A 15,971-nucleotide genomic window follows, 5' to 3' on the forward strand; every position below is an offset into this window, starting at 1 on the left:
TCAAAGTCATAATTCCTGATGAAAGATTATGCCTGGAATGTCTGTTCTTTTGCGCCCCGGATGCTGCCTAACACGCTGTGCTTTTCCAGCATCACACTCTCGACTGGGACTTCCATTATCTGCAGTACTCACTTTCTCCAAAGTCATAATTCAGTCTGGTTAATCAAATTACATCAATGACTAATTGACAATCTGGTTAAATTGGTTTCTGTTACAGATACAATGTTACCAAAGAAGTGTAATGCAGTGGGCATTGATCCACGCAGCAATAAGGCAGTTATGCAATCAGTTATGAATGTGGACTAACATGAGCATATTGCTTCAGGGGTTACGGTTATGCATGGAGAGTGAAGAGGGAATTTGAAACTATCTAGAGGATGAGGACAGACTTTAGGAAGATTTATTTCATGCCAAATGTTTTGCATCAGAGTATTTAGCCGTCGGAAGTACTTGAGGTAATGTCCACTGCATTTTAAGGGAGAATGTGGATAAACCATTAAGGGAGAGCCAATGGTTAGTTACAAAGAATGTATAGAAAAAAATTAATTATGAATTGATCAAACAAAAAGCCAACAAAACTTTCCCCTCCATGACATGGCATAGACAATGATGAGGATGTTGGAGTACAAAATATTGGGGACTGTGACTGGGAAGGGGCAGGGAGATGGTGGGGTCTGTGACTGGGAGGGATATGGTCGGGGTCGTGACTGGGAGGGGGCAGGGAGATGATGGGGACCGTGACTGGGAGGGGGCAGGGAGATGATGGGGACCGTGACTGGGAGGGGGCCGGGAGATGGTGGGGACCGTGACTGGGAGGGGGCCGGGAGATGGTGGGGACCGTGACTGGGAGGGCAGGGAGATGGTGGGGACTGTGACTGGGAGAGGACCGTGTCGAGGTATTGAGAGATGAGTTCGGTGGGGCAGGAGCAGGCTGAGACAATGGGTCGGCCAGGGCAGGCAGGTTTGTGGATTTTGGGCAGGAGGTAGAAACGGGCGGTGCGGGGTTGTGGGACTATGAGGTTGGAGGCGGTGGATGGGAGATCCCCTGAGGTGATGAGGTCCTGGATGGTCTGGGAGATGATGGTTTGGTGGTGGGAGGTGGGGTCATGGTCAAGGGGGCGATAAGAGGAGGCGTCCGCGAGCTGGCGTTTGGCCTCAGCAGTATAAAGGTCAGTGCGCCAAACTACCACCGCGCCTCCCTTGTCTGCGGGTTTGATGGTGAGGTTGGGATTGGAGCGGAGGGAGTGGAGGGCTGCACGTTCTGAGGGTGAGAGGTTGGAGTGGGTGAGAGGGGTGGACAGGTTGAGTCGGTTAATGTCACGGCGGCAGTTGGCTATAAAGAGGTCGAGGGCGGGTAGGAGGCCAGCACGGGGTGTCCAGGTGGGTGGGGTGTGTTGGAGGCGGGAGAAGGGGTCGTCAGAGGGTGGGCGGGAGTCTTGGTTGTGAAAGTAGGCACGGAGGCGAAGGCGGCGGAAGAATTGTTCAATATCTCAGCGCGTGTTGAACTCATTAATCCGAGGGCGTAGGGGAATGAAGGTGAGGCCCCTGCTGAGACTGATCTTTCATCCTCAGAGAGGGGGAGATCTGGAGGGATGGTGAAAATCCGGCATGGTTGGGAGCTAGGACCTGGTGTGGGACTGGAGCTGGGGCTGGGGGCGGGGTTAGGGCGGGGACAGAGATCGAAGTAGGGGCGGAGTTAGACGTGACGTTGCTCGATGTGGGAGCGGAGTCAAGCGTGGGGGCGGGGTCATGCGTCGTGATGGAAGTAAGCGTAGGGGCGGGGTTACATGTGGCGAAAGTCGGTGTGGGGGCGGGGTTATGCGTGGTGACGAAGGTTTGCGTGGGGGCGGGGTTACGTGAAGTGACGAAAGTCGGTGTGGGGGCGGGGTTATGCGTGGTGACGAAGGTTTGCGTGGGGGCGGGGTTACGTGAAGTGACGAAAGACGGCGTGGGGGCGGGGAAACCTGAGGATTTGTGCTCCTGCAGGTTAGTGATGTCAGTGGGGGCGGAAGTGGCTGCGCCGACGGCAACCGGAGGGGCGGAAATGGTTGCGGCGACGGAGGAATGGTGGCCATTCCCAGTAGCCGCGTGGGTTGTCGGTCCGTCGGCGATCGTGGAAGCGGTTGTCTGTGCGGTGGTCACCGGGACAGTTGTTGGGGCGGCGATCGCGGGGGCTCCGAGGTCGGTGGGGGCGGAAGTGACGTCACGGTCGGCGGCGGCCTTTGGTGCCGCAGGCGCTGTGGAGGCCACATGTGTAATGGCGTCCGACAGGCCTATAGAAGATTCTGGAATAGTTGAGGAGCCACGAGTGTGGGGGTAAGTACATGAAAGTTTTTGGTACTTACTGTCTTTAATCTCTGATATGGCTAGGAAGAACTGTTTGTTGAGTTTGTGGATTCTTCTGTAGATGAAGAACAGCAGGGGTCCTTTGCAGGTCTGTGAGAGTGTTGTCCTGAGCTGGGGTAGGGCTGATTGCAGAGAGTGTAAGTGGCGACGCATGGCTGCAAGGGTGGAGCGGAGGATCCGGAGGGAGGTCTGTTGCTGGAGGCTTCGGATTTGTTGTAGGTACAGGTTGTCCTGGTTGGGTCCAAATTTTGTTGGTTGGAATGTAGTTCGGAGTCCGTGTGGGATCAGTCGGTTCCGTAGACAGGTGCTGAGGAAGGAGATGTGGCTGTGGTAACAAGTTTGTTTGAGAACGTGGCTGAAGAGTTTCTGTGCAGAGGAGATGACCTGGGGGGTGCAGTGAGAGAGAGACTCACTGAAATCCTTGTAGAGGGAGGAAGAGAGCTTCTTCAAGGAAGGCATCCTTGCAAGGGGATTTTTACTTAATTATGTGATCTGCCTGTATTGCTCGTAAGACAAAGCTTTTCTCTATGCCTTGGTACACATGACAATAAATTCAATTCAATTTGGTAGTGATGGTGATGGTGGTTCTTGGTAGAGTAGTTGGGAGGGTTTAAATTAATGTGGCACACCATAGGAACCATAGGCTTAGGGCGGTAGATGCAGAAATTAAAGGAGAGGTAGAAACCAAGGCAAACATGACTAAGAGTAAGAGGCAGGGAAACACTGCTGAAAACAACAAAGGTGGTCTGAAATGCATGTGATTCAATGCAAGAATCATAATAGGCAAGGTAGATGAACTTAGAGGTTTGATTAGTACTTACAACTGTGATATTATTATGATTACGGAGATTTGGCTGAAAGAGGGAAAGGACTGTTTACCGAATGTCCTAGGGTTTAGATGTTTTGGGTTTGATTGTAAAAGGGATGGAGGAGTTGCGTTACAGGATAAAAGTCTCATAGCTGTACTGAAGGAGGATACATCTGAGGACTCGTGTAGTGAGAAAATATTTGATTTATTTAGATTAGATTCCCTACAGCGTGGAAACAGGTCCTTTAGCCCAACAAATCTACACCAACCCTCCAAAGAGTAATCCACCCAGACCCATTTCCTTCTGACTAACACACCTTATCCTATGGCCAATTCACCTGTACATCTTTGGAGTGTAGGAGGAGACTGGAGCAAACCCGCACAGACACAGGGAGAATGTGCAAACTCCACACAGACAGTCTGTCCGAGGCTGGAATCAAACCTGGGACCCTGCTGCTGTGAGTCAGCAGTGCTAACCACTGGGCCATTTATTGTCATGCTTACCCTAAGCACAGTGAAAAGCTTTGCTTACAAGCAATACACGCTGATCATCATAAGCAAGGATGTACAGACCATATGGTTGAAAAAAACGTAGAAGCACAGGTTACATCGTACAGGGTGTGCGCAAGGCAAGATCAATATTAGCAAGATCAGCATTCTTTGAAGTTAGAGAATCCATGCATCAGTCTTACAACGACCAATAAAAAATTGTTCCTGAACCTGCTGGTGAGTGTGTTCAAGCTTCTGAGTCTTTTGCCTGAAAGAAAAAGTTGTAGGAGAGCATTCCTGGGGTGCGATGGGCCTTTTATGATGTTGGCAGCCTTTCCGCGGCAATGAGCCGTGTAAGTGGAGTCCATGCATCGAAGGTTGGCCTCTGTGATGGTCTGCGCTGTGCATGCAACCTTCTGTAGTTTCTTAGGGTCCTGGGCAGATTAGTTGCCATACCAGGCCATTATGCACCTTGGATGCTGCCTGACCTGCTGCGCTTTTCCAGCAACACATTTTCAGCTCATTATGCACCCGCAAATATGCTTTCAATGGTGCATTTGTAAAAGTTGGTGGGGCGATCGTTCGAAATTTGGCAACACAGTTGTAGGTGTACAAGGAGTGCAGTAGGAGGCTGAAGACACATCCTTGGGGGGCTCCAGTGTTTGAGTGTTATTGTGGAGGGGTTCCGTTTTTCTATCTTCACTAATTGTGGGTCAGAAAGCTGAGGATCCAGTTGCAGAGGGTGGAGCCAAGACCAAGAGCTACAACTCAGGAATAGCAAAGGTAAAATCACAATGCTAGGGGTATACTACAGGCCTTTCAACAGCCAGGGGGAGTTAGAGGAGAGGATACGTAGACAGATTTTGGAAAGAAGTAAAAATTGCAGGGTTGTTGTGGTCGGTCATTTTTAACTTGCCCTATATTGACTCAGACTTATTTTGTGCTAGAGGCTTGGATGGGGCAGAATTTGTTAGGACTATTCAGGAGGGTTTCTTGACACAGGATATAAACAGTCCAACCAGGGAAGGGGTTATACTGGACCCAGTTCTGGGAAATGAGCCCAGCCAGGTGAATGAAGGCTCAGCGTAGGAGCATTTTGCAAATAGAGACCATAATACTGTGAGTTTTAAGATATTCATAGATAGGAATAAAAGCAGTCCTCGGGTGAAGATGTTTAATTGGGGAAGGTGAACCACAGCAATATTAGATGTAGATGTTTCGAGTTTAATAGAAAGAGATGTGAAAGGGGTGGAGGAAGCGGAGAATATTGATTGAAGCTGGCTATGTTTGAGGGTAGATCCATATTGGATGTGTGGGAGTATTTCAAACGATAGTTAATAAGAGTTCAGGAGCGGCACACTCCTGCGAGAAAGAAGCAGGGGTACAACAAGTTATGTGGACATTGGGTAACCAGGGATGTTATGACCTTGGTTAAGTAGAAAAAGGAAGCATATATAAAGTCAGGAAGGATAGGACCTGACAAAGCTGTTGAAGTATATAAGGAAAGTAGGAAAGAACTTAAACAAGGAATTAGAAGGGCTAAGAGGGATCATGAAAAGTCATTAGCAAAGAGGATTAAAGAAAATCCCAAGGCCTTTTGTACATATATAAAAGCAAGAGGGTAGCCAGGGAAAGGATTGACCCACTCAAGGACAAAGGTCTATTTGTGGAGCCAGAAGAGGTATATGAAGTCTGAAAAGAATACTTTGTATCACTATTCACCAAAGAGAAGGAATTAGTGGAGGATGATCTCAGGGAAGGGAGTGTCGAATTTCTAAGCCAAATTGCTAGTAAAAAGGACGAGGTGTTGTGCATCTTAAAAAGTATTGAAGTAGATATGTCCCTAGATCCTCATGGGATCTATCCCAGAATGTTGAGAGAGGAAAGAGAACAAATTGTTGAAGCATTAGCAGACAACTTTGTATCCTCTTTGGCCATGGGTAAGGTTCCAGACAACTGGAGAAAAGTCAATGTTGTCCCATTGTTTAAAAAGGGTACCAGGGATAATCCAGGAAATTACAGGCCTGTGAGCCTTACGTCGGTGGTAAGGAAATTATTGGAAAAGATTCTCAGGGACAAGATCTGTACACATTTAAAAGCAAATGGCCTTATTAGCGATAGATATCATGGTTTTGTCCGGGGAGGATTTAGCCTCAGTAACTTGATTGAGGTTTTCAAGGAGGTGACGAAGATGATTGAGGGAAAGGTGGTTGGTATTGTCTACCTCGACTTCAGTAAAACCTTCGACAAGACCCCTCATGGCAGACTGGTATAAAAGGTGGAGTCACATGGTATCAGGGGTGAGCTGGAAAGATGGATACAGAATTGGCTTAGTCATAGGAGAGAAAGGATAGTGGTGGAAGGATGCTTTTCGGAATGGAGAGTCATGACTAATGGTGTTCCATCGGGATCAGTGCTGGGACCTCTGCTGTTTGCGGTCAACATAAATGATTTGGAAGAAAATGTAGCTGGTCTAATTAATAAGTTTGTGGATGATAAAAGATTAGTGGAATTGTGGGTAGTCGGGGGGGTTAAGAGGATTGTCAGAGGATACAGCAGGATATAATCTTCGAGTAAAAAATGAGGTCTGCAGATGCTGGAGATCACAGCTGCAAATGTGTTGCTGGTCAAAGCACAGCAGGTTAGGCAGCATCTCAGGAATAGAGAATTCGACGTTTCGAGCATAAGCCCTTCATCAGGAATTCCTGATGAAGGGCTTATGCTCGAAACGTCGAATTCTCTATTCCTGAGATGCTGCCTAACCTGCTGTGCTTTGACCAGCAACACATTTACAGCAGGATATAGATCAGTTGGAGGTGTGAGCAGAAACTTGGTTGGAGTTTAATCCTGACAAATGTGGGGTGATACATTTTTTGCAAGGTCAAGTACAGGTGAAAATTAGTTAAAAATCACATAACATCAGGTTATAGTCCAACAAGTTTATTTCAGAACAGTAGTTTTTGGACTGCTGCTCCTTCACCAGGTGAGTGGAGAATAAGATTCTAAGACACAGAATTTGTAGCAAAAGTTTACAGTGTGATGTAACTGAAATTATATATTGAAGAAGACTCAGATTGTTTGTTAAGTCTCTCATCTTTTAGAATGACAATGTAGGTTTCAGTTCTTTCATATGTAAATCGCAAAACATTTTTAAAAAGTTACCGTCTCAAGTGCACTTTAACAATTGGTGTCATGTCAGCCCAGATAAGCTATTGAAAGTGTCAACTCCCTTTGAGGCTGTCTGTGCCAGAATGTTCAGACTGATTCTAATCTAAAAAAACGGTTTTGCAGAATCCTACATGTATTCATGCAGTTTTTGAGGAAAGTAAAATGTACTTACACTATTACATTTTCATCCACATGTTTATCCAAAGACCATTTAAATGCCCTTAATATTGGCGAGTCTACTACTGTTGCAGGTAATGCATTCCATGCCCCTACTACTCTGAGTAAAGAAACTACCTCTGATATCTGTTCTATATCTATCGCTAACATTCTTATTTTTACAAAAGCAAAATACTGAAGTTGCTGGATGTCTGAAATAAGAACAAAATGTGCTGGAAATACTCAGCATGTTAGGCAGAATCTACGTAAACATTTTTGGTCAATGACCTTTCACCACAACCAACTTAAGACGGGAGTACAGTAATTATACAGTGAATGGCAGAATCCTTAGGAGTATTGACATGGAGAGAGATCTGGGTGTGCAGGACCACAGATCACTGAAGGCAGCAGTGCAGGTTGATTAGGTAGTGGAAAAGGCCTGTATAATACTTGCCTTCATTTGAAGTGGCATTGCGTATAAGGATAGGCAAGTTATGCTGCAGATTTATGGAACTTTAGTTAAACCATGCTTGGAATATGCATAAAGTGCTGCTGACAAGACTATCAGAAGGATGTGGATGCTTTGGAGAGGGTACAGGAAAGGTTTACCAGGATGTTGCCCATGTGATGATGCTGCCCCTTTAACAAGGTTATGTTGTTCTTGTTTATTTGTGAAGGCAGAGGTGCTGATTTATCTGGAAATAGTTATTTTGAACAATGGCTGAGGGGTGGCCAGTTCTCTTGGTTCAAGTTTTTTTCTAATTTGGTTTAGTTTTGGCTTTGAAGAACAGTTGGCTAGATGGGTTTGTTTTCACTGGAACGCAGGAGGTTGAGAGGCACCCTGACAGAAGTTTATAAGTCTGTGAATGGCATGGATAGAGTGGAAAGTATGAGGCTTTTTCCTGGGATGAAAGGGTCAATTACTAGGGAACACACGTTCAAGGTGCCGGAGGGGTGGGGGAAATTCAAAAGAGATCTGCAAGGCAAGTTTTTCACTCAGAGGTGATGAGTTCCTGGAACGTGATGTCAGAGGAGATAGTGGAAGCAGACACAATAGCAGCATTCAAGAAATGCCTCGATGAATAGGAAGGGAATAGAGGGATACAGGATCCTATAAGTGAAGACTGTTTTAGTATGGAAGCATAAAATGCATCAGCACAGGCTTGGAGGGCTGAAGAGGCTGTTTCTGCGCTGTATTTTTCTTTGTTCTTTGAGATATTGTTCCTCCTGTTTGCGCTGTGATTTGTTGGAACACTACAGTATGCCAAGTGAGCATGCAAGCAGGATGCTGTGTTAAAATGACTGGCTAGAAGAAAGTTTGGGTCATGGACCAGAGGTGTTCAGGGGTAAAAATTAACCTAAAACAAATAGAAGTCTGGAAAGCGCTCATTCAAAAGATTGTAAATTCAGTAGCCTCATTAATTTTCAGCACAAAATACATAAAACATAATGGATGAACGTTGGGTTGGTGGAGATGAAGTAATTGAATGCCAAAAAAAGTTGCAAGGAGCTAAATTGGTTTACTCCTATTCTTACATTTCAGGCACTCCTCTGTACCCAGTAGTCACAATTTTCTTGGCAACAGTTTGGAAGGAAGTGTCTTGCTTGCTGACTTGGACATGTTATGGAAAAACTGTAAAATAAAGATGTATAAAGCAAATTAAACATTTAAAAATAATCCAAGGCATTCTCAAGTTTTGACAGACTTGTGGTTTTGCCATAATTGTCTTAATTTTGTTTGGAAACCAAAACAGAATAAAAGAAAAAATTTTGGAGCTAACATTTATTCTGTATGAGCATCGTATATTTCCAGAGAGAACTGCTTCGTCTCACTAGCTGGGTGTAGCAGCTCATGTTGCATAGCCCAACCTACGCTTCAAGGATTTTAGCAAGGTTACCAAAGCAAAGACTGAATGGCATTTCAAGCGTGCAAGCTTATTTTATATCCTGTAAGTGCTCTTATGGTTCCCTCTAAACTGAACAGGAATAGTTAAAACAAATGCAAACTTTATGTTTCATAGTAACATTACATTTGTGGTGGAATTACAGGACACAATAAAGAACTGTGAAAAACAAGTTTTCTTTCAATTAGGAGTGAGGCATCTGATCTTTCTCACTCAAGGAATCAATTCTGCCATTGCTATTTATTTATGTCCAGAGTTTGAATCTACAGAACATAAAACATTACAGCACAGTACAGGCCTTCCGGCCTTCGATGTTGCACTGACCTGTCTGAACCAATCTGAAGCCCATCTATCTTACACTATTATATTTTCATCCACATGTTTATCCAATGACCATTTAAATGCCCTTAACATTGGCGAGTCTACTACTGTTGCAAACAGTACATTCCATGACCCTACTACTCTCTGAGTAAAGAAGCTACCTCTGATATCTGTTCTATATCAATCGCTAACATTTTTACAAAAGCAAAATACGAAGTTGCTGGATGTCTGAAATAAGAACAAAATATACTGGAAATACTGAGCATGTTAGGCAGCATCTATGTAAACGTTTCTGGTTGATGACCTTTCACCAGAACCTTAGACAGGAGTACAGTAAGAGTTTCAATCCCCTAAAAGTTGGCAGGAAACAAAGCTCTGTGGCTGGTGGAGGGAAGGGGCGATTGAACAACAAAAAAATTCATGATAAGACAAAGAGTGGCAATGGATAGTTTGGAAAAATGAAGGTTCTGTCAACATGGGATATGAGTTGCATATAAAAACACACCTGAATGCCAATATGAAAGGTTGAAGAAAACAAACCAGATCAAAAACAAAGATGGAGGCTGGGGTTATTATCAAAGCTTGTTGAAAATCTAAAATAAAACAAAAAGAAAATGAAGAAACTTAGGTATGACGGTATCTATGGAGGCAAACATTCCATCCTTCCCTACATTCACCAACTGATTTCAGATCCTTCCTCAAATTCTCTGTCTCCATTCTTGGAGGTGGAGCTATCAAGTAATGTCCATTACTAACTCTCAGACTCCGACAGCTACCTCGACTGCTTCCTCACATCCATTTTCATGACACCAATTTTTTACACCAGTGTTGTCAGCGTGTCTCCATTTTCCCTTGAACCTCAGATTCCCACTCAGCATGTCCATCCATTCCTATTTTCACCACGTCCCTTCCTTCCCAGAATCATGGTATGGCTTTCCTTTGTTTTCAATTTCCATCCCAACAGACATCAGATTCAATGGATTGTCTTCTGCCATTTTGACCAGCACAGCACATTATCACCAGCGTTCCCTTTCAGTATTCCTTAAATGACATTCCACATTGCAAGACAGGTTGTAACTGTACTGGAACAGCTTAATTAAGGATGTGTCTATTTTCTTGTGGCTGTGCCAACAACTATGAAAAATAGTGCTGCCTATCTGATATTTAACTTGCACAAAGAAATGAGTGAAGTGCCATTGTGTAGTAAACCTGGCTAAAGCTTCTTAACACATTCAACTGTGGCAGGTGAAGTATCCAAACAAATATTCCTAATACACAAATGTTATGATTCCAGATTAGTAAATCACATCAAATGCATCAAACTGGCTAACTATTTAATTAGACAGGTATCAAAAAGATCTGCACAGTTCCAGCAGATACGTTTTTAGCTTAGATTGCTTAAGCTGCTGATCAAAATTTTTAATCAGATCCCATTGTTATTGAATCCTTAGTCATAGCAATTGCATGTAAACATTAAACATGTTAAACAGGAAAACAAGTTATGTTATTTTAGGAAATGATAAAACATCTACATATGAGACCGACTCTTTTCTCTAGAAAACTGTCTCTGATATAGCTCTGAAGATAGGTGTGGCTGAATATGTAAAATGAGCACCACACCTCTAAGGACAAATGCAACGGGTGTATATATAGATCATATTCAGTGCCTTTGGCTTACTCTAACTGAATGCACTTTGTAAATAACATTTATTAATCATTATTGAAGAAATGGAGAGTAAGGATCAAGATACCAATGAGGCAAAAAGACTGCATAGAAGCAGGTAAAACTTTTAAAAATTATCTTGTGATATTAGTTTATTTCTAAAACTGTATCTATAAACAATTCTGTAAAATGTTTAAAATATTATTTGATATATAGATTATGTGATATTAAATATCAGTTTTTAGAACTAGTTTTGCAAATTAAGTGAGTAGTGGAAAATCTTAGAGAGCGCTTTATTAATTTAAAACAATACGTTCTGCAACCATGTATATTTGAAATCTTTGGACACATTGTGTGGAGGGGAAACATCTGTGCCTAAAAATATTTCAGTAATCGAAATAATTTTAGAGCAGTATGAAAGGAATTCTTATTCAAGGTAACAAGGTATTAAACATGCAAGATTGGTCAAGTGCTGATTAGTTTTCTTTACAAAGTCAATTAATTACAAATAATTTTTTCAAGTTGAACACTGCAGGTTTTGGGAATTTGTGATTGATGTTGAAGTACAAAGAAATTCTAAATTGTACTGTTCACCTGCATACCTGCTCTGTCTCAGTTTTATTCATCACCAATTAAGATATGTAAACATCTGGATAATATTACTCAAAATAAAACTAACTGAATTTTATATATTTAAATGATTATTCTTCAAAGGCCAATATGCAGCAGGTGCTGCATTATATATTTCTTTGTTTAGTTTCAGGAAAACGTGGGATCCATTTATGTTGAAAATGGTAAATGACGATGAAGAAGTCACGGGGAAATTTGTGTTACTCTTGCAATACGTAATCTGCTTCATTTTTGGAGTCTGTGTGCTGGGGTTAATCTTTCTCAGCAAGGTCAGTACATCCTTAAAGAAACAGCACTGAACATTTAAATAAAAGTCTTAAAGTTATTCAGCACCTTTTGTTATGTTCCAAATCAATTACTGTAATTATTAATAATAGCATTATAGTGTTCCTTTCAATACCTTTTCAGATTTCAGGATGCCCAGAGCATTTTCACTACTCATTAATTATTCTTTGAAAAATACAGCATGAAATAAATAGTCAGAAGACTTGTTTTGAGTAGTCATTGAGAGATAACTATTGTGGGGGTAACTAGGATACCTCAAATAGTGCCATGGAACATTTTACACCCACCTGAGATTACAGATAGGGGCTTCAAATTAATGTTTCATCCAAAAGAAATGAGCGCATGACAGTGCAGCACTCCGGTCTACTATCGATCTAGTTTTGTTCTTAAGCCTTTGAATTGGGATTTCTGAGGGGTACCCGGTAGTTTCTAACTGGCATCTGGTACTTTCTGAGGGGTATCTAGTAACCTCTGAGGGGTATCTGGTACTTCAGAAGACGAGTGAGATCAGAAAGATTGTAATGTTTCATTACAACTACATTAATAACATGAAGATATGTTTTGGGATGCAGTGGAGGCTGGTACAATTGCAACATTTTAAAAGGCATCTGGATGGGCATGTGAATACGAAGGGTTTGAAGGGATATGGGCCGGGTGCTGGCAGGTGGGACTAGATTGGGTTGGGAATATCTGGTCAGCATGGACTTGTTGGACTGAAGGGCCTGTTTCCATGTTGTACATCTCTATGACTCTAAATGGCATTAGTATGAAGCAAAACCTATTAATGGACCAGAATTTATTGTAAAAGAAAAATGGCAAAGCGAACTGGACTCTGCATCACTCATGTACAAATTAAAGAGAAGCTTTATTTCAGTGCAAAAGGAAAGTTTAGGTACAAAAGTCTAGAATCCATGTGACAGGTAGTAGAATGGAAGTTACGTAGGATGGCAGGTGGATAAAGTGAGTAGGTGGGTGAGCTGTAGGTGGTTTGAGGGGAGTCAAGTTTAGTTGTGAAGTCAAGTCAGGTGATGGAAGGTGGGAAAGGGTCATCAGATTGGATTGGGTTGGGCTAGTCAGCTGGTGGAGGGGAGCTGATTAGTAAAGTTGGAAGCTAGTTGGTTGGTAGGAGGTGGGCAGGGCCAGATCGGGTGTATGGTAGAGTGATCAGGATAGTGCAGTTGGTCATGGTTGTCAGGTTGGACTGAAGAGATACTCAGGATTTTGATGGATATTCAGGAGATCTGGCGTTGTGGCCAGGTCACTGGGGCTATTGTCAGGTTGTGCCAAGTCAGAGTGGTAATCGAGCTTTTGGGGTCTACTTCATTTTGGACTGACAACAGAGCATAATGTGTTGAAGGGAAGGATTTACTGACAGGAAGTGTTCTCAGCTTCAGTCTTTGTTCCACCCAGTGACCTGGTGGTAGGAGATACCTGATGTACAGATCAGCCAAGGGGAGAAGTGAAGTCTGTTGGGTCACTAGGCTACCCAAAATGCAGCTAGTGGTATAAGGAAAGGACATATCTTGCTTTCCCCCAAAGATACAACACTGCGATAGATTACTTCTTTGGATACTGTGCTCCTCATTTCTGGAAAAGCTGGGCTCGGAAGACTCACAAAAAAGTTCAGAGCAGTGTCTGACATGGAAAGGTTCAAGCAAAGCAATGACCCAATGATGATTGCTCACTTTCAAATGTTGATTAATTAATTCCAACCAGGTTCTCCTTGTTGATAGGGTCATCACTTTTGCTGGTGTAAGTGCTGTGACAAAATATCATGTAAAAGAGTCACTATTTTGCAGTTTTCTGACATGTTTAGTGAGTGGTATTTGTGTTGAAGAATATGCACTTTTATGTTTCACAGGCCAGTCTTCTGTTACTGATCAGTGCTTCAAACAGTGAATCACCTTTTGAAAACAAACCTTTCACTCACCTTGTCCTCGCTTGTGCATTAGTTGTACCTAATGTTCTGGCCTTGGCAAAGGCCTTATGGAAGGTATCATTTGGATCATCCGATGCTCCTTCATTTAATATTCTAGGAATGGTAAGATTTTTTAAAAATTCAATTTAAGAGCTTTCAGGTTTTCTAGAAAAAGAAATTAAGGAATAGAAGGGTATATTTATAATATCACTGAACTAGTAAACCAAAACCCCAAGCTCATGTCTTGAGGACTTGGATTCAAATCATGGCAGATGGGGGAATTTGACTCTGCAGAGGCCAGTATCCCATCACCAAGTCACCCTTTATTTACATGTGGAGAGTCCTTAACGATCTAGCTTCCTCAGAGCCAGCTGACATACCTGGTCTTAATTAACAGCCTCAATGAGGGAACTCATATTCTATGAGGTCCACCTGGTTGACCTTGTTACAAAGAGTTGCTCAACTGATGATCAATAACTGTCAATTGTTGTAAAATGTATTTCAGAGAATGTAATCTGCCATCCTTGTCTGGACAGTATGAACTGCAGACCCAAGGCAATACAGTTAACTCTTATTTGCTTTCTGAGCAATTAGAGAAGGATGATAAAAGTTGGCTTGGCCAGCAACACCTATATCTCAAGTATAAATAAAAAATACTTGGAGAGAAGCTTATGTTATGATTGTGGCAGAATTTGGGGGTAGAACTGATGCAGCAATTGTTTTGCACAGTTTTAGTTCATGCCTCTATGAAAACATCAGAAAAAAAAATAGACATTGTCTATATTCTGTCCATATTCAGCACATATCACTCAATGCAACTTTAAGTGCTTTAGTCACTCAAAGAGCTTCTATATTTTCAAAAAATATATAATTTTAATGTCTCTTCAAGTTATGTAAATATTTTTGTGCCTTTCAATGATGAATTGACAAGGAATTGACACAAACCAGGAGCTCTTAGGAAGTAATAAATATTGACAAACCTGATTATCTGAGAATAAATCTGCAAAATTTGGAAAGGGACAACTTTAACCTTAACACATTAAGTTCACTCATCCAAGTGTGTTCTTTTTGAAGGAGTAAATTAGTTGTCATTTTAGAATTTTTTTAGCTAACTTTACAAAGTTATTTCTCAAAAGACATTAGGAAACAAGAAAACAGAAAGATAACATATTTTGAACATTTCATTTGTGATTTATTAAATATCACAAGTAGTTCTCATAACCTGGCCCCAATTTTTGTTCCCTGATTGTGCGCAGAGATGGGAGAGACCCTAGTTCCATGAACCTGACTTTTGAGTGTAGCTACCAGCCTTATGGGGAGACAATGACCTAGTGCAATTACCACTTGACTGTCAATCCAGAGATCTAGGTTCCGAGGACCTGTGTTCAAATCATGCAGTGGTAGATGGTGGAAGTTGAATTAATTCATGAAACCATTATTGGAGGAAAAACACATATGGTTCACTAATCTCCTTTAGAAAGGAAATTCCTGTCCTATATGGTTGACACATACGTGACTCCAGACTGTCACCAATGTGGTTGACTTCCAGCTGCCCTTTGACCAATTGGAGATGGGCAATAAATACTGGCCAAGCCAACCATGCTGACATTATGTGAGAGAATAAAAAATAAGCTAGAGTACAAATTGGGGCTGACGATCCCAGAAGACCTGAAGAGGATGTTCAGTGAAAAAGCAAGAGAGGTGGAAAGCCTACTTTAGGGCCCTGTCACTGCGTGTAAAACCGAAAAGATTAGTGCATAAAACATGTCTTCACCTCTCCTAACCCCACACACACCCCCCCACACACTCCCTTCATCTTTCTCTCTCTCACTCTCACAAACACACATACATACACACAAACTTTTCCCATTCCACATTCATTGTATATCAATTTTTACAGCCGTATGCCAAACCATACTCATAATCAACACCCTTTCCTTTTCACCTCTTGTGTTAAGTCACTTAGTATTTACCACAGAAGATCTCAGAACACATCCATAGGTGTGAGAAAAAAAAAGATCAATTTAGTGTGTGGCATTGCAGATTTTAATATTGAGAAAAAACCTCTTTAATTAAACATGTTTACTACATTTAAATTAGTTCACCTCAGTAAAGTCTTGTAAAACACTTCAAATTCATCATCCATTGAAATTCCTGCATTCCCCATGGCCAAGCCACCTAATTTATACATCCCTGAACATTATGGAAATTTAGCATGGCTAATTCACCCTAACCTGCACTGGGGGTGGAAACTGGAGCACCTGGAGGAAACCCATGTGGACA

General features: G+C 42.3%; 1 protein-coding gene across 1 annotated transcript in view; it reads left to right on the top strand.

Moving 5' to 3' along the window:
- The window catches only part of LOC132819562 (chitin synthase chs-2-like), a 96,692-nt gene that overhangs the window by 34,345 nt on the left and 46,376 nt on the right, over positions 1-15,971 (top strand). The window contains exon 2 of the mRNA XM_060831131.1: positions 13,632-13,763. Coding sequence (XP_060687114.1) covers positions 13,632-13,763 — 132 coding nt within the window. The remainder of the gene's footprint in view (positions 1-13,631; positions 13,764-15,971) is intronic.

Source organism: Hemiscyllium ocellatum, chromosome 10 (assembly GCF_020745735.1).
Source record: "Hemiscyllium ocellatum isolate sHemOce1 chromosome 10, sHemOce1.pat.X.cur, whole genome shotgun sequence".
NCBI lineage: Eukaryota > Metazoa > Chordata > Chondrichthyes > Orectolobiformes > Hemiscylliidae > Hemiscyllium > Hemiscyllium ocellatum.